A 23693-nucleotide genomic window follows, 5' to 3' on the forward strand; every position below is an offset into this window, starting at 1 on the left:
TTCAGGAATTACCAATTAACACCCCCCAAATATCGGGAATTTTACATTTAAATTTATGTTTGAAACTTTTTATACTGCTCATATATTATTCATTTGTGGATGTAGTAGAGAGTGGAATCGGAAGTTACGAACAAAGAAAAAAAAAAGGAGCTATACTGACCCCTACATACATAAATGCTTTAATTAGGATTTCTTCACTTTCTCGCTTTTCACCGCTGCGTCTTTCCCACTCAGATAACTTCTACGGCACACCTAAACCTCCAGCCGAGCCCTCCCCCGCTGCCCCTCCCCTGAATGTGAGTGAGGCCCTGCTGCCCGGAGCCCGGCCCAGCGCCCAGGGCAAGAGGAAGAGGAACCAGTCAGTCAGCAACATGGAGCAGCGCGCCAGCCTGGAGCCACCCGAGGAAGAGGAGGAGGAGAGCCCGGTCGTCAACGGCAACGGCGTGGCCATCACACCAGGTAGGCAGGGTGGAGAGACGAAGAAAATAAGAACACGAAGTTGTACAACATATGCAGGTTATTTCTGTTTCACTGGCATGATTGTGTAAAAGCCAGGAAGTGAGCCAGTTGCCATAACGATACTTGAGTTTAAAGGATAAATGAAGACTTTATTTTCTTCTCCAGCGCTTTCTAAGGTCTGCAGTTCAGTCAGTGCAGATGGCTACAGACAACAAACTGCTCTCCGACCACTCATTTACATGTTGAGACATTAATAGAGTCACGTGTTTGTGTGTGTGTGTGTGTGTGTGTGTGTGTGTGATGAGCACCACAGGATCTTAATAACCTTATGTAACAATATACACAAGGGCACCTTAAGGCCTCCACTGTTATTGCCGCCCAGAGTCTCATTTTGGCTGCAGCCTTCATGTTGACTCTCCATTTCTCCGTCCTCTCATTTCTCCACTGGCCTTTGTCCTTATTTCTATTAATATCCCACCTCTCCTTTCTTCTCCGTTACCATCCCACTCCATCCAACCTGCCGTGCTTTGTGTCAGTCTCTGTGGTCCTGTTCTTTCTGCCCTCTCTGTGTAGTCTGGCTTGTTGTTTCCTACCCTCATTTTTCTCTGTCAGTCCCCTGTCTTCTCTTATTTTCGTTAAGTGTTTTTCTCAGTGTAGGAAGTAATTAGGGGCAAAGAGCAAAATCGATTCTATAATCTACATTTTCACCCCAAAAACTAAAACGAGGAGGCAAAATGTCCCTTTTCAAGTGAGCTAGTAGCATTTTCTGACTTGAATGTGCTCTTTCCTGAGAAAAATGGAGCGAGAACGTCATGAGACAGTGAAAGACTGTAATGAAGAACAAACACGTCCGTTCTTCACAGCCAAAAAGTGTTTGCAATAACATTAAAGCTACTATAAGTGTTAAATGAGTCAGATATTAAAAACCGGAAATTGGATTGGCTATAAATTGAATTGGGCGGCAATAAAGTTCCTGGAATGTTGATATCCTTGGAGGGAGACGCAGCTGAGACTGTGGACTCAGCTGTGACGAAGGTGATCACATGTCAAACCTTTTGACATAAGAGCTTCCCAAGATTATTTGGGGATTTCACAAAGCGGCCTCAAATATGCCTTAAATGCCCTCTAGTTTCAGTTATAATACATGATATAATACATAAAATAATTCATGATATATTTCCATCCATGGTTTGTATTTACTTCTCTTCTCCTTAGCACTTAAAATGAAAAACAGTAATCCTAAAATTAATTTATGGACAATTCAGCGACATCACTAGCAAGCTATAAGTCCCTTTAATTATATAGTAGCATTATAAAGTAACATCACAGACTCACACACACACACTCCCCGCCCCCCTACCCCTATCCCGGGGGGTTCGCAGCTGGGCAGTGGCTTCGCTCTGACTCATAATGCAAATTGTGTGTGTACAGTGCACATCCAGGTCTGCATGTGTGTTTTTGTGACGTGGAGCTAGAAAGGAAAATGCACGTTAGAACAATGTATGTGTGTGGGTGTGTTTTTCATATGTGGCAGCTCACTTTCCATCTAGGGACAAAATGTGGTGAAGGTTACATCTACCGTCCGTTGGGTCCTCACAAATGTATCTCTGTGTGTGTGTGTGTGTGTGTGTGTGCGCGTGTGCGCTGCAGAGTCCAGTGAACATGAGGACAAGAGCACAGACGCCTCTGGGGAGGTTGCTGCTGAAGCATCGAGTCTGGCCCCGACCTTAGCTGAGCCCCCCACCGAAGGAGAAGAGGCCCCTAAATCTCCCTCCAAATCCCCTGCCAAGATCCCAGACGCAGACGAGGAAGAGCTGGGCCCCCTGCCCGACAACTGGGAGATGGCCTACACCGAGAAGGGCGAGGTCTACTTTATAGAGTGAGACACCAGTATACATTAGATTTGAGATACATGTTTTAGGTCCTTACAATGCTCAAAAACAAAGAAAGTGCATTACATTGAAAATGGTTTGCGTACCAGTGTGTGTGTGTGTGTCAGCCTGGGTGTGTTTGAACTAGAACTGGACTCTGCTGGATAATTGATGCATCTTAGCCACTGATCAGACACACGCACTTGCACCCTGCACATACACACTTTTGCCCTCTTTTTTCACCTTTACTAATTGGTGGCTCAGGGCTAATGAGTGGATTAATTACCATTTACTTTACCTTAAAACCCCTTGTTTTTCTTTGCACACACACACACACACACACACACACACACACAGGTCATTACTGGTACTTGCTTCATCTCTTTCTCTTTCCCCTCCTGTCATTCTCTCTCTCTTTGACCTCTCCATGCTCCTCGTTTTCCTTCCCTAAATGTCTCTCTCTCTGCTTTCCCATCATTTTTTCCAGCCACAACACCAAAACGACATCATGGTTGGATCCTCGGCTGGCCAAGAAGGCGAAGCCTCCAGAGGAATGCAGGGAGGATGGTGAGTATTAAAGATGTAGCCTGTTTGCTTTCACCTCCTTTTATATGGGTCGAACACATCTGTCAGCTCTTGACGGCACAATATGAGATGCTTGTTGGTCTGATGCTCATCTCACCCCACTTGTGTCTACGGCTGTGCATCATTAATTCCATTTTTTTTTTTATTTCAATACTCCTTGTGAGACTCCAGGCTTGCAGCTTTGAGTAAACGTTTTAATGGCCTATTATTGCTTAATGAAGGTGGTCCGTGTTTCCGCTGTGTGGAGTCTTCACTTGCATTTACTCATAATTTCAATGTGATGTTGTCCTCAGATGGTGTCAGCTTAAATGTGTACGCTGTATATTTGCTTTACAAATACATTGGCCGAGGAAAACAGAGGACAATTAGCATGTAAGGATCATTCTGTGTCATTTGGTTAATGGACTGTAAATGGACCGAGTATCTCTCTGTCCCTCCACGTCTACCATCCTGAGCCTAGCATCCCATTTACAGTTTGGTCTTAATTAACAGCCATTGTTGTTGTGTAATAATATAAACTAATGAACTTATTGCTTAAATTTGAGACTACTAATGACACAAGTTTGTCAATTTATATAAAAATTCATGAAGAATAAAAACGACAAATTTAACTCTTTGCTATATCCTAAGTAGTTTAGGATGTTTTAGATATTTTTTTCCTCTGTCAAATGCTAGCAACCTTGGACAAAACAAAAAAACAAACTGAACTAGTTGTGGTTTTTGATAACTGAGATCAATCATGAGGTCAAGGACATCAGATCCTGATATCATTTGTGCTCACAGAGAGTTTCTGTGGTATCGTCTGTATCCTCTCAGACTGGGCCGAGCTGTGATTCGGTGCCTCCTCTACCTCTCCTCTGAACTCCATCTCTGCAATTTTCTCTCTACAGTTCTGCCTGCCCCCCCCCCCCTCCCCCGCTCTGCCCTCCCTCCTCCTCCTCTCCTCACTTCTCCATCCTTCTCCTCACATTGTCTTTCTCCAATTCCCCTCTCTCTCTCTCTCTCTCTCTCTCTCTCTCTCTCTCTCTCTCTCTCTCTCTCTCTCTCTCTCGCTCTCTCTCTCTCCCTATCTCTCTCTCTCCCCCTCTCTTCCTCTGCTCAGTATAGGGCCTGAAGGTTGTGACAGGAATTCTAATATCATCACCCCACTTGCACAATCTGGATCTCTCTCTCTCTCTCTCTCTCTCTCTCTCTCTCTCTCTCTCTCTCTCTGTCTCTGTCTATCGCTCTGCTTTCTCTCATACACATTCACTCGTACGCTGCTGTCGTCATTTCCAAACACGACCAATATAAACTGCTTTGTGCTGCTGAGGTAAAGATCAGCTCTCACCATCACCAGCAGTGTGTAGAAACCAAGTTCTACTCACCGCCGACTTCCTCTGATCAAATATGTTTTGTTTCATCGTCATCATCATCATCAACTTTTTCCGTCTTGTTTCATTTAAAGACAACTTATCGCAATTAATATACCACAAATCATCAATCATTGAGGTATCACAAAATGCAACAATTCAACAACAGTCAACAATTACTATACAATATTATCTATAGTACCTCTGTTACAGTAAGTAGCTAGCAGAAGGCAGACACAGAGAAGGCAGAGACACAACAGGATAAGCAAAGAGATGATTGGCAAATAATTTATTGAGGGCGAGAGTGGGAAATCCAGGAGAGAAGACAGGTACGCAGGGCTGAAGCAGGAGGCTGGAGTCAAGTGGAGATCTGGACACAAAGACATGAAAGAATGTGAGCAAAATACTAGTGGTACTTCTCGTGTATATAGACAGCTGGAGCAAGACTAACTGGATAGCTGAGTCTACAATCTGTCGAGTGCTGGGAGTTTGGGCCGGGTTTAAGAAGAGAGCAGCAGATTAGGTGGTTGTTGGCAGCTGACGATGCTGGGGACTCGACTCCCACTGCTGGCTAAAACAGGCTAGGAAGCAGAGGGCATGACAAACTCCTTCTGCTTTTCTTAAGTTTGTCTGCACTCCTACCACAAATGTATATCAGCAAACCTGTTTTAGTTCTTTGGGCTGGTAAAAACAGGTCTTAACGAACGCAAAAAAAGTTACATTTCTCTCCTGCTGAACATGAAACTACAGTCATACACACTTCCTACAAGAAGGAAGGCAACTGTGTATGTGAAGAAGTAATTAAACAATGCTGCTGTCAGTGCAACAAAAAGGTCAGTAATCTCATTAAAACAGCCTCCTGGAATAATGAAAGAAAAGAAAGAAGGTGGCGCTGAAGCTTTTATACTTCTCGCTATGATCATTTTTAAGAAATCAGGGCTTAATGATGTGGTGCAAACAAGCAATCAGACTAGAAAAGTATCCCACAAGGTTCTATCCAAGGCCCACTTCTTTTCTACATCCATCTGCTACCACTTGGGTGCATAAGAGAACAGATGGATTAGATTACTTAAATCTGTAATACATATGCAGTATATTAGCTACTTAGTTATTAATTGTGTATCAATAACAGAAAGAAAGATTTAAATAAAATAGTGAAAGCCAGAAAATGACAGAATTAGGGAACACAGTTTAGTCCCCAGATTCTTGGCAAAACAACGTCTGTGTGTTTTGTTTGCTTCTCTGTCTCCGTCTCTCTTTGGGAGACAGATTAAAGGCAGTTAATTCTGTAGTGATCACCACTGGCAAAGTATTATCAATCAAAGGAACCTTGCCCAGTGGTCGAGCGACTGGTGGATGACACATCACAGTCTCTCTCTCTCTGTACCTCAGACTTTGTGCCTTCAAGATACAGGTGAAGGTTTTTATCTACCGTGCTTTTTGTGGTGTAAAAACAGCGTCAGAGCAGAATCAGAAGGATGTAGTAGTGTTCCACTGTGCTGATTTTTACTCTATATTTGCAAGTATTGTTTTTATGTGGTGCCACTATGGTGTCTAGTAGCTTTTTTTCCAAAGCATCTGAAAGGCATTTTCCCTTTTCTGTCTTCATTGGACACAAACAGGGACATGGTGATTTGAATAAAAATGGATGTAAGATTCTTCAAGGGACGTGCATAAAACTGCAGCAGCATGGAGAGTTTGGGCTGAATTTTAACTGCCCATCTGCCTGAAGGATTTCCCAGAATTCACAGCTTCAGATATGAGGCAGACAAGCACTCAGACATGCTGTGATCAATCTTTTTTTTTTGGATCTTCTATTTCCATTGCTCATAGCTGCGTATCTCATCGTTTTTACTCCATTTCCGTTTATTATATTGCTCTCATTCACAATTTTTGTTCCTTTCACTCGTGCTCCCAAGCGTCTATGCTCCCACGGTGCGTTTAGGGCGAATTTGAAGAGAAGCTTGTTTTGGTTGTTGTTTGTGGAAATGTGCAACTTCACTTTCAAGTTTAAAGGGTTGTCGTGCAGATCTAACTGTCTTCATCTCTTCATTGTCAGACAAGTTGTTTGTTACCGAACACGGTAAAACTGAGCAGGACAAGCTTCAAATCACGACAAACGCTGTTTCATTTCTGCGTTTGATACATTTGCAATTCCTCTACCAGTTTCAAAGTAATGTCAGGCAGTGCTGTTGACAAATACGTGCAGCTCATGGCTGTTTAGAAGCAGGATCTTCACCAAGGGCAACGCCATCATGACAGAACCCTGACTGGGTGCAAGAGAGATAAAAAGCCAGAGAGAGATAGAGAAGGAAAGAGGTTTGCATGTGAGGAGGTATGAAGCACACACATATCCGTTGCCAGATAATCATGGATTGTGAAGTGTTACGTCTGGGTTACATCACTGTCATCTCATTATGTCATGTTTGGACCAGGATGACTTTCTCTCAGTGTCTATCAATCTCTGTCTTTCTCTCTCTCTCTCTCTCTCTCTCTCTCTCTCTCTCTCTCTCTCTCTCTCTCTCTCTATCTTTCACTCACTCACTTCTTTTTTCTGTCTTGACATCTCTTCACAATGAAATCCCAACATTCAGTTTCAGACACATAATATGCAGCTCATGGTCTTGTTAGAGAATATGGAGAGGATGTTTTAGTGTTATAGATAAGGCAGATAAGTTCATTGCATCAGTTCTGACTTTGTGTGAGGGGGAAGATGAATCATGTGATGCAGAGGAATTTCATCATTAGGCTGCATGACAAGAGACAGCAGTTAGCACCACTTAAACGAGCCAATGTTGATGATTTCACTCATTCAGGCTTTACAGCACAGTGAATTACAACCACAGCCTCTTATGACCACATGCATACATGCAAACACACACTCTCTCCCTTTCACTCTCTCAGGAAATAGAGACAAGACAGAGCCCTGAGCTCAGGCAAGGGAAAAAAGACTTCCACTGGTGGTTTCCATGGAAACCGTCTCCCTTTCACTTTCAGGGGAGGGCAAGTGACTAGTGGATGAGTTAGGCCGACATTTAAGGTGGCTCACAGACAGGGTAGGAGGGAATTTAAGGTGGATGGAACTGTGAAACCGTCGGACTTTTTGCGTCTCACCTTAGAGGAGTTGACGGGTTATTCAAGGTAATGGCAGAGCTGCGTGTGCGGGATGAGTGAACAGCAAAGCAGACAACATAATTACACCGTGCAACCCTTTCACCTTGGACTGCACAGTCAGCACGCACAGCCACTAGGGCTCAGACATAAGGCTGTAGTGTGGCTGCATTATGCCACCATGTCAGTATCATGGAGACCATATGATTATAATAATAATACAGATGTGTGTTCAGGGATTCCTCATCTCAGACATGAATACAATTATAAGTTATTTAGCTAAAAACTTTCATTTTCACAATATTTTGAACCAGCAGCATTCTCACATTTGTTTTAGTTTTTTCTGCAGCGTCATCATTCAGCCGCAATGGTAAAACCAGGTCAACCAATGAATCTATAACACTATGTAGTAAAAAGATGAGCTTTATGATATATCATTAAAACAAAAAAAAACTGATTTTATTGAATGAAATAAAGGTGCATCGCTTACACCATCATTCAACCAAGGATTCATTTTAACCAAGTTGATAACTACTAATAAACATACAAAACTTATATTAACCTACAAAAGCAATAAATAGGTGTATAACCAATTTAGAAAAGAACATAGGGATGTGCATTCATCCCTGGGGTGAAACTGGAAATAAACAGTATAAATAAAGCAAATACACAGCGACAGAGGCCACCAGCTATTGATCTCTGCTCTCCAAGCTAATGTGATGCAGAGTTAGTGGAGGCATCACACCTGTGCACAACGCCACATATCTCCACCAAACACCCTCAAGACAGATCCAGACGACAAATTTGACACCATTTCATCTTCCACACAAATTGCTCTTGACGCCGGCTCTGTCATTATTATGTTTTCTGCCTGTGACTCCACGTGTGCTTGTGTGTGTTTCTGTATATTTTTGTCTAACGGTGATAAGTGTGGTGTCAGACTAAATCCCTACTGACCTGTTATAACTTTTGTTTTCTTCTTGCTGCTTCTTTGTTGGTTATGCATTGTTTCCTCGTGTATAATTTGCACCTGCGGGCACAGTCATGAATTTCATGGAGTTGACTTTAATAGAAGACATGAGGGTGAATTAATGTGAGGGGGGAAGATCAACCTTTCCACCAATGCCATCTGATGAATTCTAATCAGACGCACAATATTTCCCAAACATGTCTGAGCAGGGGAGCAGCTCAGAGAGAATGATGGTTTTGGTCTGTGTTTGTGTATTTGTAATGCAGGGAGCATTACAGAGCAAGCTCACACCTCCTGTGACCTGACATTACCTTTCTTTACGCAAAAACTTAGATGTGTTAAACTTGGTATGTTAATAAAGAGTCCCAGCGGTGTGACTCAGTTCCTCCTCTGACCGAGAGAGATGTGAATCAACCAATGGCTGGATGAAGAGGGTGAGGAACAGAGTGAGAGACAATTGGCACAAACGCTATGTAAGCCGTCCAGGAAGAAAAGAGTGGGTGGGTGGAGAGAAAGTGTCCCATTATACAAACACCCCATAATATCAGATTTTATGGGGTGTTTGTCCTTGAAGGATTGGCCCAGCTGATAACCAGAGGGAATGAAGGGAGGAAAAAGACAGCAGTCCCAAGATCAGATGCGTTGTGCAATTCAAATGTCCTTTTCCTCCCACTCGGCTTTGTATTGACGTCTCTGTAGAGATGTGTGTCTCCATGAAGGAGCCACCACTGTGGATCGAAGTGTTGTCTGTCTATTAAAGGAGCGCTTTGGGAGTGTCAGTGAGCCCTGAGATTCATGTTGTCTCCCTTCGCTGGTTCAATTTAGTGTCTATATTCTTTGGTCTTCTCTGAGAATGAAATGACTTTCTCCCCCTCTGTTCTCTCCTCCCTCTCAGAGCTGCCCTATGGCTGGGAGAAGATAGATGACCCCATCTACGGCAGCTACTATGTAGAGTAAGTCTCCTGTTTGACGTGATTAACTCAGCTGCTCTGGACGACGGTGAAAGAGGAAATGTAAACCTGTGATGTTCACTACATCCATATGAAGGATTAGTTACTGAATTGTCACTGTTTTTTTGTTGTTTTTTTGAGAATTCTGCTCATTTGTCAACAACTTTCACACTGAAATGCTGATCTTTCAATTTTAAACATGCTGTGTTGCAAACCTCATATTTTACTATCTTCAGCTCAGTCAGGCACACTTGCATCAAATTAGATCAACATTTATTACACAAATGGGGTCGGAGATCCTCTTGAATCCGTCACAAAGAGGGATTCTGCTTGGAGCACTTACCCCTATTGAAGCATCTCTGGATATGCAACAAGAACCAATACAAACTATAGAACATATAATAGAACAGGAGGCGATTGCGGCCACAGCATGCATAAATGCTGTTTAGCAGAAGAAGGTATTGAGTTTTGAACGGGTGGTGAGGACGGTTTGGTGATTGGTAACTCAATGCTCCATTAGATGTTTAATTGGAAAATATGTTCACATTTGTTGTTATTATAGGTTGAAATGAAGAAGGCATATTGACTTACTTACTATCCTTAAGTACAGTTTTGAGGTGTTAACACTTACAGCGCCATCAACAAATTCCTTGTGATTGATGAGCCAGAGAGATTTAGATTTAGATGAGAGATTTTCTAGCAAACCCAGTCTGTAACCTGAAAGTGTTTGCAGGCTGCATTGTGCTGTGTGTTGATTCTCAGTGAGATTGGCAGCACTAAAAAGAAAAACCTTTCACATTACAGTCATTTCATTCAGTTTAAATGTAAAAACTCAAAAAATTCAAGCCATTTAGAGTCCTGAAAGGCAACGCTCATTCCTATTCTGAACGGGTTTGACTTCTCTGTGTGCTGCAAGGGAAACACTTTTATACTTTTCGTTGTTGCATTGTTGTTGTTGAATTATGTTTGAGTGAAGGTGAAAACTCTCTTCCGCTTTATTTATGTTATTATATTGTGTTGTGCTTTGTATTTTATTATGTATTTCAGTCATATCAATCGAAGGACTCAGTTTGAGAACCCGGTCCTGGAAGCGAAGAGACGCTTGGAGCAGCAGCGGCAGTTGCAGAGCCAAGGACTCTCAGCTCTGCCGCTGCCGACCATATACAGAGGTACCCTCGCAGTTTAACACAGTGCAATGCCTAAATCGAAGCATGATTACATTTAAGCAACGCGCTGATTTAAATCTCCATTGAGTGCAGAACAAAGTCCCTGAAAGCTCTGCGTTTCATTTCATTTTAAATTCTTCTCGTAAAACAAATTTCAATGTTATCACAGTCAAGGTCAACAGTTGTGCGTGGATCATCATTTTGAATATTTTCTGTAATCTCTCCGATGCGATGAGCAGGTCAGTAGGCAGGCGCTCCACGGGACAGATGCACACACTTTCATAAGGTATACGGTCGGATGGAGATTGTTGGCAGTGTAGTGGGCAGAGAACATGCTCGCCCTGAGGCACCCAGCTGGCCACTCCAGTGTATAAGGACTCCACCAGTTCATCATATAGGTCTACTTGTAGTACAGTACGATAATATGCATAATATACGGCGTTTGAAGCTCATAATCCTCTTTGAGTCGCCTCTATGATATAGCAAATCAATGTGTTCTGCCTTTGCTTTGAATGAGTTTAACGAATAAGTTTCCCAGCACACAAAGGATCAAATTAAAGTGGAATTTCCCGTAAAGTAACCTGATCACCACAATCTATATTCTTAGCCTGCAAATATCAACCTACAGCATCTTTCCTCCCTTATAGAAAAGCCCCTGTTTACAAGGGACCCTACCCAGCTGAAGGGCAACTTCCTGTCAACAGCACTGCAGAAGAGCAACATGGGATTTGGCTTCACGATCATAGGAGGCGACGAGCCCGACGAGTTCTTGCAGGTGAAGAGCGTCATTCCGGACGGACCCGCGGCTCAGGATGGAAAGATGGACACAGGTAATTACCTCGACCTCGCGCCGAAGTTTGACACCTGGCAGAGAGATTAAACAAACTACAAGCTGTCACTGCTGCCATCGGTGATACAGTGATACTGCGTGAAGGAAAATGCTGAAGTACAGCCTCATTATTCTGATGCCTTCATTTAGTGCCAGTGTGGATCAATGCCGGGACCTTGTGCTTGACCGTGTCGGCTTCCTGGGGCACCAGCAGGTTTCTTTCTTGCTTATCGGATCATTTTCTCAACTTATCTTATTCTGAACAGGTGAGCTGAGGACATAACAAGCGAGTCCTATTATGCAGTAAATCATAGTGCAGTGGAATCAGAGGTTGCTTGCAGCTCTGCCCGGGCGTTTCTCCGCCCAAGCACTGACACCGTTTATGAAATAAATGTTGGATTCTCACACAGAAATAACTAATTCCCTGTCTGCAATATCTTTCTGAGTTTTAATGTTGCTTCCTCGAATCTATGCTTTTGTAGTCATTTTGAAAATCATCCTTTCATTAATCAGAGGCTGTCTCAACCAATCACATCAGCAGTTGTAGTTACTGTTTGTAAGCTTCAGCCCCTTTGACCAAATTTAGGTTTTCAGTATTCCGCTCAATTTAATCATTTTTAGGGAATTAATATCCAAACTCGGTGACTATGACATTGCTTTTGTTTGTAAGTTGGAGCATTTGTGGTGATACCAGGGAGTGAACAGCAAACCACAAACACTGTTGCTGATCTTGTTTGGACCTAATTTCCCCCCAAATCATTAAAATGTTGTAAAGTCATGATCAGCCCACGGTGGTAAATTTGGTCTTTGTGGCTCTTCACTTCCAGAAAAGGACATCCGTTTCCTTTTGTCAAAAGCCTTGGATCACTGTCAGAGCATAGGGTGTTACTGCTTTTAAAGGCTGATTTGAATCTTTCATGGAGGTGAACACTTTGTTTTGGTTCAACAACTTGAGATGTTTTCTTTGTATACTGAAGAAAGAAAGTGCTGCTCTTTATGTGTGTGCACCACTCAACCTGTAAGCTGGTCTCGTGTTGTTGTACAAACTCTTCATTTAGAGGTGATTTCAGAGAACGGACTCCTCTTCCTCTCCGTTTTTATCTCCCACCCTCTGCCTATCAGTTTCTCTCTTATCTGGAACGTATCTCATTGTATTGTATCTCCGTCTCTCTCTTTGTCTCACTCGCTCACCCTTTCTTCTGCCTCTGTATCTAACCGTGTCATCTGACACGTCTCCTCTGCTTTCAGCCCCAGTATATTTTCATCCTCTTTCTCCTTCTACCTCTCTAGTTTCTCTCTCTCTCCATCCCTCCATCCTGGTCTGTCAGCTCCTGATTTCTCTCTCCAGCTTGCTCTTTGCAGCTCTGTGACATTGCCTGAGCCACTTGCACACACATGTATGCACCTAAACACACTCGCGTGCGCACACACACACACACACACACACACACACACACACACACACGCAGGTTCACACTCATGTATTCACACTGTGCACAGGCACACACAGAAGCTTGCTAGCTGAGATTAGCTGGCCTATTTGAGCTGTGTGGTATTGCTGTCAGGGATTGTGCATTTGTGTACGTGTGTGTTTATGCACACACACATGTATGCAATGCACATCCTCATGTGACCAATAGTGCCTCCAGAAGTGTGAAGTAAAGGATTTGAGGCAGCTGCATTTGTCAATATGCTGTGACTTAAAAGCTAAAATCCATACATTTCTGCACATTCAGACTGCAGCAAATGAGACGCAGTAAGTCACGTTGCATTTGGGAAGTTGCCTCACCTCACGTAGGCAGAGACGATGTTGTGACTAGAAATATATCAAAGATTGAAGTGAGGAAATGAGAAAACATTGATACTGACGACAAATGTCAAACCAAATCAACCTTTATCATCAGCAGAGTGTGTGTGTGTGTGTGTGTGTGTGTGTGTGTGTGTGTGTGTGTGTGTTGGATTCATAGTTAGAAGGATTTAGCTAAATGTTCTGAATCAATGGCATATGTGCGACTCACTCTCAATAGGTGCGATTTGCGAGCCTCCATTTGAGTTTCCCATATTTCCATGATCTGCTGTCCCTGTGGACGGCCGTGTGCACCAGATGGTTGTGCTGTTCCGCAGACACACACCAAGGCTCTGACATCACACACACACACACACACACACACACTTGTAGATTGCCTGCAGTGCCAGTGAACTGATATTACATCCCTTTGTGCCTGAGCTGTGCGTCTGTTTTAGTGCAACATGTTCTGTTCTCGCTGAGATTTGACAACAACACACAGTGACAAGATGTATTTTTGTTGCACAGTATGTTTTTGCATAAACCATCCAGACCATATGGCTGTGCGGTCACTGCAAATGCCAACTTACACCAAACTTTGCAGCGCTGTGGAGCTTTTATCCACATTTTCATTGGTAGGAGATTAGAGGGTTTATTTGTTTTCTTTCGGGTTTTTAATGCATATTTGACTTTTAAATGTCTACCTTTCCAAAGTTTATGTGTAACTACAGATAAAGTTTATCAAACAAGCAAAGAAGGATCTAAAATCATGGACTTTGTTAGGTGCATATAAACATGATTCCACTGTGTTGCTTATGTTGCTGGGCTGAGATGTTACTTTCTTTATATTATTATTTATTTATTCAGGTTTTCTTTAACATGGATGATAGACATTTGCAGTACATATTGTTTTTTAAAATATGTAATGGTTCATAACAGACACGTAGCGTTTTTCAAGTGTGTGTTCTTCCTGCCTGTATCTCAAAAGCTTTATATTAATTATAGTAATATAATAAAAGGGTACTGGACATAATACATACATCACAGATGTTGTGATTTTCTGTATTTGAGGTCCATGTAGTATATGTAACACAATGTTTCCACTTGTGTTCAATTGGTGTTTGTCGGCATACATACATCTTTTATTCAGTGAAAATAACCTGCTTTACCTTCACTGTCTTGTTTCGTCCTTCCTCTTCAGGCGATGTCATCGTGTACATTAATGACATCTGCGTCTTGGGCACCACACATGCCGATGTGGTCAAGCTGTTCCAGTCTGTACCGATCGGTCAGAGCGTGACCCTTGTTCTCTGTCGGGGCTACCCTCTGCCCTTTGACCCCGAGGACCCCAATGCCGCAGCCAGCGCCTCCCTCACACCCATCGGCCTGGAGCATCGCCCCCTTGTGGTCAACGGCCGCACCAGCTACGACCCCTACCTGGAGTATCTGTCGCTGAGTTCCCAGCTGCCTCCTCAGGCTTTGGCCCAAGCCGGCGCCTCCCATCCTGGGGACACTCACCTGGACGGCTCCTCCCTGCCACCCACCACCCCTGGCTCCGGACCCCCACTCACACCTCATGACGACAACGTGTCCATGGCTTCCTCTGGGACTGCAGCGGTTGCTGGGGCAACAGCACAAGGAGCAGAGCTGCTGACAGTTACTATGGTGAAAGGGTCTGAAGGATTTGGGTTCACCATAGCCGACAGTCCGACTGGGCAGCGTGTTAAACAGGTGATGTATGGTGGATCATCTATACAGTAGTCACACAGTAGACAGGGAACAGAAAGCTCTAATCATAATCCACACACTGAAGAGATGAAAGGCTCCTGCTCTGCCTCAGGTTTTATGGACTGTAGGAAGTAAATGTGTTCTTTCAAGAGTGAAAGCTTAGTCGTCAGCTAAACTCAGCTGATGTATAAATTAAAGATGAGGTAGTTGAAACGGCAGGTCACGATAAGTCGAATACAGCCAACGCACGTATGGATTTCCAGATGAGGAATGAGATAAGAAGAAAGCGAGATCAGCCTATGTAGACTCTCCTAACATGGTAATGAATAAGTGTGAAATATCAGTCTGCGTGCCTAAATGCTGACGCGAAGGAATAGATTAATAAAGACAAGATAAGTTAAAGTGTGGGAAAGAATTTCACATCCTTGTTGTATCCACAAAGTAAAACATCAGACAGTCTTATCTTCAGCTTCCAATATTTTCCGGAAGTTCCATTTCTTGCAGAAATTGTAGAATGTTAGAGCCATATTGGAGAAGTGAGGCAGCATTAGGGTGAAGCAAGTCCAGTGTGTGAGTCGGCGGTTGTGTTGTGTTCCTGTGGTTCAGGTCCTGGAGCCGGGGACACAGGGAGCATCGGGGCTGATAGAAGGAGACCTGATCCTGGAGGTCAATCAGCAGCCGGTGGCAGGAGCCGGACACGGTCGCGTGGTGGAGATGCTGAAAGAGTGTCCCGTAGGAGCTGAGGCCACGCTGGTCATACAGAGGGGAACAGGTCAGACGGTCCAATCTCTACTTTGTTTTTTTTGTTTCCTATTTGTGTGTTTGCTTTATCAGTCCATGCCTGTCTGCTTCTTCTTACAAATCTGCTCGCCTCCCTCTGTTTTTTGTACAGAATAAATTTCAACAACAACTTTTATACAGTTTTGTGTTCAAGAAGTAGTATTTGGTTTGGGTTGTAAGTCACGTTCATGTCATTTGCTTGCACTCTTCAATACCTGGCGAGAGAGTCTGCAGATGACTTAAGCAAGCAGTAAATTGCAAAAATGATTACAATGCAGTAAGGTGCAGACAAGATGCTGTTTGAGAAATAAAGAGGAGCGAGCAAGAGCAAGCTGGTCAGATATAAGCTGATATCTGATTCATTTAGAAATGCGCTCCTATCTTTATGCCTGAAAGTGTGAAGAATTGATTAGGATCAGTTTACACAGATTGCTCTGCAGATGAAAGCCGCAGTGGCCATTTATTTGGAATCTATTCAAGTCTGGAGATAAGATTTTACTTCAGGAATATTAACTCATTCCTAATGGCTACCATTATATTATGTCTTAGAACAACAGTAGCTGATAACAACTGGAAGATTAAACACTGAAACATGGGTAATAAAGAAATCATATTAATGTAGCAATAATGAATTCAAAGGAATAAAGGAGAATGTGTTAAGTGGTTTGTTAATATATAAGTAAAGGTGATATCAATTTACAGAAAATGTTGTGTTATGTAGTGTAGTGTGGTGTGTGTTCACTGCATTATGATAGAGGCAGCATATGTGCGGAGAATATACAGGAGAATGTTCATGTAACAGAGTGTGTAAGCAGATGGTACAGTAAGTGTGTGTGTGCGTGTGTGTGTGTCACATCATATACTCATTTTACACATTTTGGCTTCATCACCAACAGTTTTTTGTCACTGATGTTTCACTGACATGGACAGGAAATGCAGGTTTAGTGAGATGGAGGAAAACGGGCGTTGTGAGTGGAGGTGCGAGGTGTTTGTTCTTATCAATAGGTCCTGTGTAGCCTGGTGGGCTGCGCGGCACTAAATCTGCGATGGAGAAGCAGTTTAATTCCCACTGGGGCCACTCAACTACAAAATATATCCAGTTATTTTTGCGTAATGTGCTTTGGACAAAAAAGATCCACTAAAGACTGCAGAGGCCTCAAGCTGGCAAATAAGCTGACACAATGCTGCTGTGAACACTCAGCAATGATAACACTCAACTATACAAATATATACAGTATATACCATGTATTCTAATACAAGGATCGTCAACCTGTTTAACCTGTTTGAGTGCCCATTTGAAATAGCAGCATAAAAAGTCTCAAATGAACTTTAATGTAATTATTTCCAAAGAACCTGGAATTTTATTTAATCTACAAAGACTACTTTTACACATCAGCACATTATAATTATCATTTAACCACACCTATCTTGTTCATTGTGTAACTTCATTAAACTCATTCTTGTGAAACTGCACGCCCCCCCCCCCCCCCATTGCATTAGAGACTACAAGCCCAGTCTCCATTTTGAAATGAAGCCTTTGTCTTCAGGAACATTCATGTTACATCAGAAGCAAATGCAACAGAAATACAAGAACTGTTAACACTGCTGTCATCTCAATGAAAACATCCAAAAATGAATTAAAAGACAACAACAAACCACTGCCAATCTGTGACAAACCACCCACCAGTCCGTGTGGCTCTGTCCTTCGTCAGTCTCTCCACTGTTTTGTGTCAGTGTAAAAACATGTGTGTGTGTGTCTGTTGTCTGTCTGTCTGTCTGTCTACAATCACCTGACATCCAAAAGCAAGTTAATCCTTGTAGAAGTTTTTGTTCTTCAAACTTTCTCTGAAATAAGTCGAAATCCACTATTCTGTGTCCCATATTTGATAGAACTGACACTTGAAAATGGAAATGGCCTGGACACAATTGTTGATACCCCCTTTGGGTTCTTACTGTAAGGGTCTCAACACTTTCAGCCACAGCTGAATTGAGACAAAGATTCCAGGGTCCAGAGTGTCTCCGACATGCTGTGAGGCCTCTGCCAAGCTCTGCGCCATGTTTGATACTCAGCATATGCTCAACATTTTTCTTTGCGCTTGAATCAAAAGAATTACGACCACATGTCCTTGCTGCTCTGAGAAAATAAATGAAATGAAGATTTCTAAAATAGCTTTAATAGGAGAAAATTTCGAGCGTGGGAAGTCTGAAGTGGTGAATCTTGCTATATTGCCAGAGGGACGGGGAGAGAGTGGCCATTTCACTCTTCCATTTCCTGCAAGACTGGACGCCTGCGAGGAAAATTAAATTGCACAGTGAAAGCTTTATTTGTTTGACATGTGCCTTTGCACTGATTCTCTAAAAGCTGTTCTGGTCACAGGGTCAACATTTGACTTGATAATTACCTGGGGCTGCCTGCACCACTGACACACACACACACACACACACACACACACACACACACACACAACCCTCCAGGGATTTACAGCACTGCTAACTGCCTACATACATTTTAGCTGAGTGAAAATCTGTTAACCTGAGCATTCAAAGTGTCAACATTCATAAGTTGATTTTGTTTGCCAGAAGAGCTCGTTTGACTTTGCATTGTTCCTCTTTCAGGACTTGTGTTTAATTCGGGATGAAAACAATCAGTCTCATGTGCATCTCAGGTTTAATTAATTGAAGAGTGACAAGGATTTTTACTGCAAACTTGAAAAGCAATCAAACAAATGAGCTCTCTATCATCTGATACTTCAGACTGTAACTGCCGCCCCAGGGGCTTTGCTTATTTTATGCCAGTGCTGTCGTCTCATGATTACACTATTGACTATTATTGGAGATTTATTGACATGTAGCTACCTGGTTTAAGGATATTGATTTTGTACTGCGTGTTTTCATACTTAATCACCAAAAGTTTAATAGCAAGAATAAATACACAATTACCCTCTGTGTGTGTGTGTGTGTGTGTGTGTGTGTGTGTGTGTGTGTGTGTGTGTGTTGTACAGTCTGTAAGCAGCCCCGAACTAATGCGGTCTTGGTCTCATGACCATGGAGAGCCAGCATCTGCCACCTGGTGGCCAGGCTTTATAAAAGCTTGTTCTTCATTGTCCACTGTGCCATTTTAAAAGGAGGCAAATGGTTATTACACTACACATGTTTGTGTATAGTGGTGATTCACGCTTACATATAGATGAGCACGCAGACACACACACACACACACACACACACAGCTTACCATGGACAGCCTACTAAATTTTGTACCTGTGTGACAAATGTCTTTCCCTGCCCCAGAGCTGCCGTCTCTTCTTCCTTTAACCCCACCAGCCACGAGCATTTCCATTCTCTATCGAACAACTCATGACAATGGCCCCACGGGGCCCATCAGCTTCAGTCACTACCAAATCCTCTGCCTCTCCCTCTCTCTCTCTCGCCTCTCTACAGGGTGAAAGACGGACAAGGTCCTTTAGAATGACTCAGACGTGTTTAGCGTCATGGATGTGTTTGTGTTCACAGATGTGGGACTCATAGGCACAGCAGCGATGCAATTTACTCTGAATGCATGATTTCAGATGTGTGAGTGAGAGCATCAGTGCTTTTCATAACACAGACAGGGTATCTGGTCTCTGCTGTGTGTGTGTGTGTGTGTGTGTGTGTGTGTGTGTGTGTGTGTGTGTGTTTTTATCTCTCTGTCTGACGGCTCTGCCCTAGCATGGGCATTCTGCCAGAGTTCCTCTGAGCTCTGGTCATGTTCACAGCTCCGTCCCCTGACATCCCGTTTGAAGCAGTGCCAGCCTGAGTCTACAGACATTCTGCAGCACCAATGAGGATGCAGATAATGCCTGTGAGGGAAAGTGTGTCAGGCTGCAGAAGCCAATCAGGCTGATCTGAAGGCCATCCAGAGCTCAGCAGGCTCGTCTGTGAGGCCGGCCTGCCAGACTCCTGCCCACTGAGTCGTAAAAGAGGCCACGTGAAGCCTCTCCAGTCATTCAATTGTAATTCATTAGCATGCATAGACTGGCGCCTCATTCATAGCACATATACTTTTGAATTGTATAAGAATTTAAATTAAGCTTAAATGCCTCTGTAAGGAAGACAATCCTGTTTAATTCAAGTGGACAATTGCCTTGTAGCCCATACTCATTTTCTTCATTAAGGAAAGTTTCCTGAAAAAGACGTTCCCTAAAGGCTTCCTCTGAGAATACCTTTACTATACGGTCCCAGTCCCTCTGTCCCTCTGCGTCGACTCAGTTCAGCACCAGGGACAGCTCTCTCATTTGCGTGCGCGTGTGTATGTGGATCTCTGTGCTGAGGACAAACAGTGTCAGAATGCAGGAACGTTTCTTTCATTTCTGGTCCGTGTCGTTGTCCATCTTCACATCCACAGGAAGGACATCTGGAAATTGGAAAGAGGGTAAAAAGGTAGCAATGGCGATTTAATTGGACAAATGACAGAGAGTTGCTGGTGGAAACGGCAAGGACGAAGTGTAATGAGTCGCAGAAATGAATTTCAATTCTCATTTTGTCTTCCCTCTTTCATTTTCCTATCATTTCACTGTTATTTTTATAAAAGAAAGTTCCACGGCTACAAACGTTTTGGCCTCCATCTCTCATATCTATAAAAGAAGCGAGATAGCAGAAGAAGAGTTCTTCCCCGTGCTCTCTGACATTTTTCAGAAAAGTCTCTGAACTGAAACAGAATATTAATTAATTCTGTCAGGATGCTTCAAAGACTTTTTCTCCACCGTCCATGGGCTGTTTAAGGATTCGCCGGGAATGCTGCAGGGGTTGATTATGTTTGATGAGTACGTATGTTTGTATCCACATGTAAAGATATGGGCCGGCTCTTTATACCAGGCAGCCATAGCGTGTTATCCCTTTTATATCTAAATGTATGTATTTGGGCCTCGGCAGCATAAATGTTCCTTTGATTCAATGGAGTCACACGGGGCCTGATTGTTGTTGCCATGTAAAATCCCTCCCCCTCCCTCTTACATGCAGATTAAAAAAAAGAGATATCTTAGAGGGTGTGTGTGTGTGTGTGTGTGTGTGTGTGTGTGTGTGTGTGTGTGTGTGTGTCTGTGCGCGCCCTATGTGCCTACAGCTAATGATGTAATTATGCTGAAAACAAATGCAACAACCAGACTCATTTAGGAGAAAGTTGCACAAACAAAAGCCAAAACAGAGAAATATGATACAAGCAAACTGCTGTTTTTCTTAAACAGTCGTTCTTCATTTATTATGCTCCCTTTGCAGATAGGTGCTGTTACTGCCAAGGCCTGTCTGTGTAATGTGTAATAATCAGTGTTTTGTTGTTTCACATCGGAGTTGATCTATACGTCTCTTTAGTGTTTATAAATTGTGATTATTCTTCCTCTTCCAGGTCACATCTCTCCATGGAAGACCTCCAAACAGGTACAGTCACCCACTCATTCATACTCCTGCTCATTCACGACGCCGTGCTTGTCTTTGTGTGCATTTAAAAGTACCTTGTAGATTTGAAATAACGACTCGATCTGAGCGTCGGCTCTCTCTCGTGTTGTCGCGTGGTGAGCTCATCACATCGCATCACACTTCACATCTCGGCAGCAACAACAGCAGCAGCAGCTTGCGTCGGCTCTTTTAGATTTGACACTTTGGTCTACAGCTGTTGTTGCTGGTAATATTAGCTCTCATACACTGGCTCAGGCTGAATATTACCACATGACAAATCTCATTTCACTCCGTTTGAAACTGTGAAAATTGATTTATATTCATTATCCTTTCTCCTCCCGGCCATGTAAATATTTTCTTAATCGCATAATTGCATTAGCAAGTCAAAACATTAACCAAATATAACTGCTGTACTTTGTGGAAGACGCATTGTTTCACTTTGGCAATCAACTTCAGTCCATTGCACAGATTCCTTTGTATTTTTGCGCCGTTTCTGACTTCCGTTTGATGATTTCTGTGCAGAGATAATAACATTTTCTCTTACTTAATGATACACATGAAGTCTTGATTTGATTGGGTCACAGTTATATCATTAACAGCAGAGTATTTAATGTAGTAACATCCATGCCACAGTCAGATGTGTGTCAGGTGTGATGTGAAGCTGTTGCTGTTGTCCCTGTAGTTGCCGGACCAGTGGGACCCCCACGGAAGCCCCCAGACCAACCTGTCAAGCCTGGTCTTGCCGCCTGGCACACCCTTCCCCAACCAGCCTCAGCACCGCACCTCTGTACCCGACTCCACAGAGGGCTTTGACCTCAACAAGCCTGACCCCTACGACCTCTACGAGAAGTCCAGGGCGATCTACGAGAGCCGGCGTGAGTGCGAATCCTGCATGCTCGGTCGTCATGTTGACGATATTCTGTCTGTCTACCTGTCTGCCTGTCTGTCTGTCTGTCTTGGCTCATTCCCGCTCGCTCCTGTGCATCCCAGGCCCAGAGTACGAGGAGGTGGAGGTGCACCTTCTGAGGGAGAAGACTGGGTTCGGCTTCCGCATCCTTGGGGGAGACGAGGCCGTGCAGGCTGTGAGTCCGGACGCCCGTGACAAGGCTCGTATGGGACGGGCTGGACCACACACATACTTAACCTCACACACGCCAACCTCGTCTGACATGCACCATATCCCATTTTACATTCTTCATCCTCTTCCAAATTCACACGCTTAATCTACACAGCCTCAGACACACACACACACACACACGCACACACACACACACAGATTTACACAATCATGCCTCACACTAACTGCACAGTACCTCCCATACTGATAGAATGCCTTGATGACTTCAATGACAATGACATGGAAATAACACCTCGGCACAAACAACTCTGCCCTGATTTCATCCTCCTCCTCACCTTCGTCTATGCTGCTAATATTGATTGTCTTTGAACAGATTGTTATTGGCGCTATAATAGAGAACACCCCCGCTGAGCGCGACGGCCGACTTCGACCTGGAGATGAGCTCATTTCTGTGGATAAGAATGTGGTTGCTGGGAAACCACACAAATACGTAATAGATTTGATGCACGCCGCCGCTCGAAACGGTCAAGTCAGCTTGACTGTGAGAAGAAGAGTGCAAATGCCCGGTGAGAACTTCATGTTTTTACTTCCTCTCAAGCTTGGCCAAGGGTGGAAAATGTACTGCTTAGATAAACAACACATGCGGAGCGTCGGCACGTGATACTCGCCAGCACGTCTTCTCTTTGGAAACCATAGCAACATACGTGCTGTTGGTCTAGTCTGCATTTGTCTGATGTGAGCACTGCAGCAGCCACAGCAGCTCATGTCTCTGAATATCTCTTTTAAATATAGCCTGTGTGTCAAATGACAAATTATCTTATGTTGTCAACTCTTTTACTGGTGGATATAGATCATAATTCATCACTTTGTTCATCTTCATCATCGTTCATCTTCTTCTTCTTTTGACTCTGTTCTCGCAGGTGAGCCGTGTCCTGTGAATGGACGCAGCCCGGGCTCCGTGTCCACACAACACAGCTCCCCTCGCAGTGACGTGGCCTCGGGCCCCGCCGCCGCCATCGCCATCGCCGCCGCCGCAGCTGCTGCAGCTGCTGCAGCCGCCAACATTCCCACCACCATTCCCGTCGTGGCTTCTCCTCCAGAGGTATCGGCTTTGCCCACCAGCGACGTGGTCATTCACCGCAAGGAGAACGAAGGCTTCGGCTTCGTCATCATCAGCTCCCTGAACAGACCAGAGAACGCAGCCGTCATCAGTGAGTCGCAGAATGAAGCAGCTTCTGTTTGGAGAACATTCTACCGTCATGGCTTTAGTTTACATTGTACAGATTCTGTGTGACGGATACACACCAGCTGCAGCACTGGCAGATTATTCACAGACATTTCTGATGATGTAAAGCTGAAATTCTTGGCATTCCCTCTGGGTCTCAGCATACACTGAGGAATGTCTGTATGCTGACTCCACATGTGTGGTATACAGTCTGCATCATTTCAAATATTAGCTCAGGATGTTTAGGTTTATGCTGAAGAGCTCCGCAGGGACTCTCTGCTTAGTACAACCACACATGTGCAAATGTGCAGAGTTTGTCTTCATTTATGGTAAAAGTGTTCACAGAAAGTGAATCTGACAGCAAGTGAATCTGTCG

General features: G+C 43.6%; 1 protein-coding gene across 1 annotated transcript in view; it reads left to right on the plus strand.

Annotated features, from left to right (window-relative positions):
• magi2b (membrane associated guanylate kinase, WW and PDZ domain containing 2b) overlaps positions 1-23693 on the plus strand; it is a 61404-nt gene that overhangs the window by 30630 nt on the left and 7081 nt on the right. The window contains exons 4-16 of the mRNA XM_076142133.1: positions 235-459; positions 2110-2338; positions 2818-2897; positions 9244-9301; positions 10346-10467; positions 11112-11294; positions 14281-14810; positions 15414-15579; positions 20965-20996; positions 21697-21889; positions 22005-22096; positions 22466-22658; positions 23013-23303. Of these exons, the coding sequence (XP_075998248.1) occupies positions 235-459; positions 2110-2338; positions 2818-2897; positions 9244-9301; positions 10346-10467; positions 11112-11294; positions 14281-14810; positions 15414-15579; positions 20965-20996; positions 21697-21889; positions 22005-22096; positions 22466-22658; positions 23013-23303 (2394 nt within the window). The remainder of the gene's footprint in view (positions 1-234; positions 460-2109; positions 2339-2817; positions 2898-9243; positions 9302-10345; positions 10468-11111; positions 11295-14280; positions 14811-15413; positions 15580-20964; positions 20997-21696; positions 21890-22004; positions 22097-22465; positions 22659-23012; positions 23304-23693) is intronic.

Source organism: Genypterus blacodes, unplaced genomic scaffold, assembly GCF_046128005.1.
Source record: "Genypterus blacodes isolate CSIRO-AG114 ecotype Tasmania unplaced genomic scaffold, CSIRO-AGI_Gbla_v1 ptg000021l_1, whole genome shotgun sequence".
NCBI classification, from domain to species: domain Eukaryota; kingdom Metazoa; phylum Chordata; class Actinopteri; order Ophidiiformes; family Ophidiidae; genus Genypterus; species Genypterus blacodes.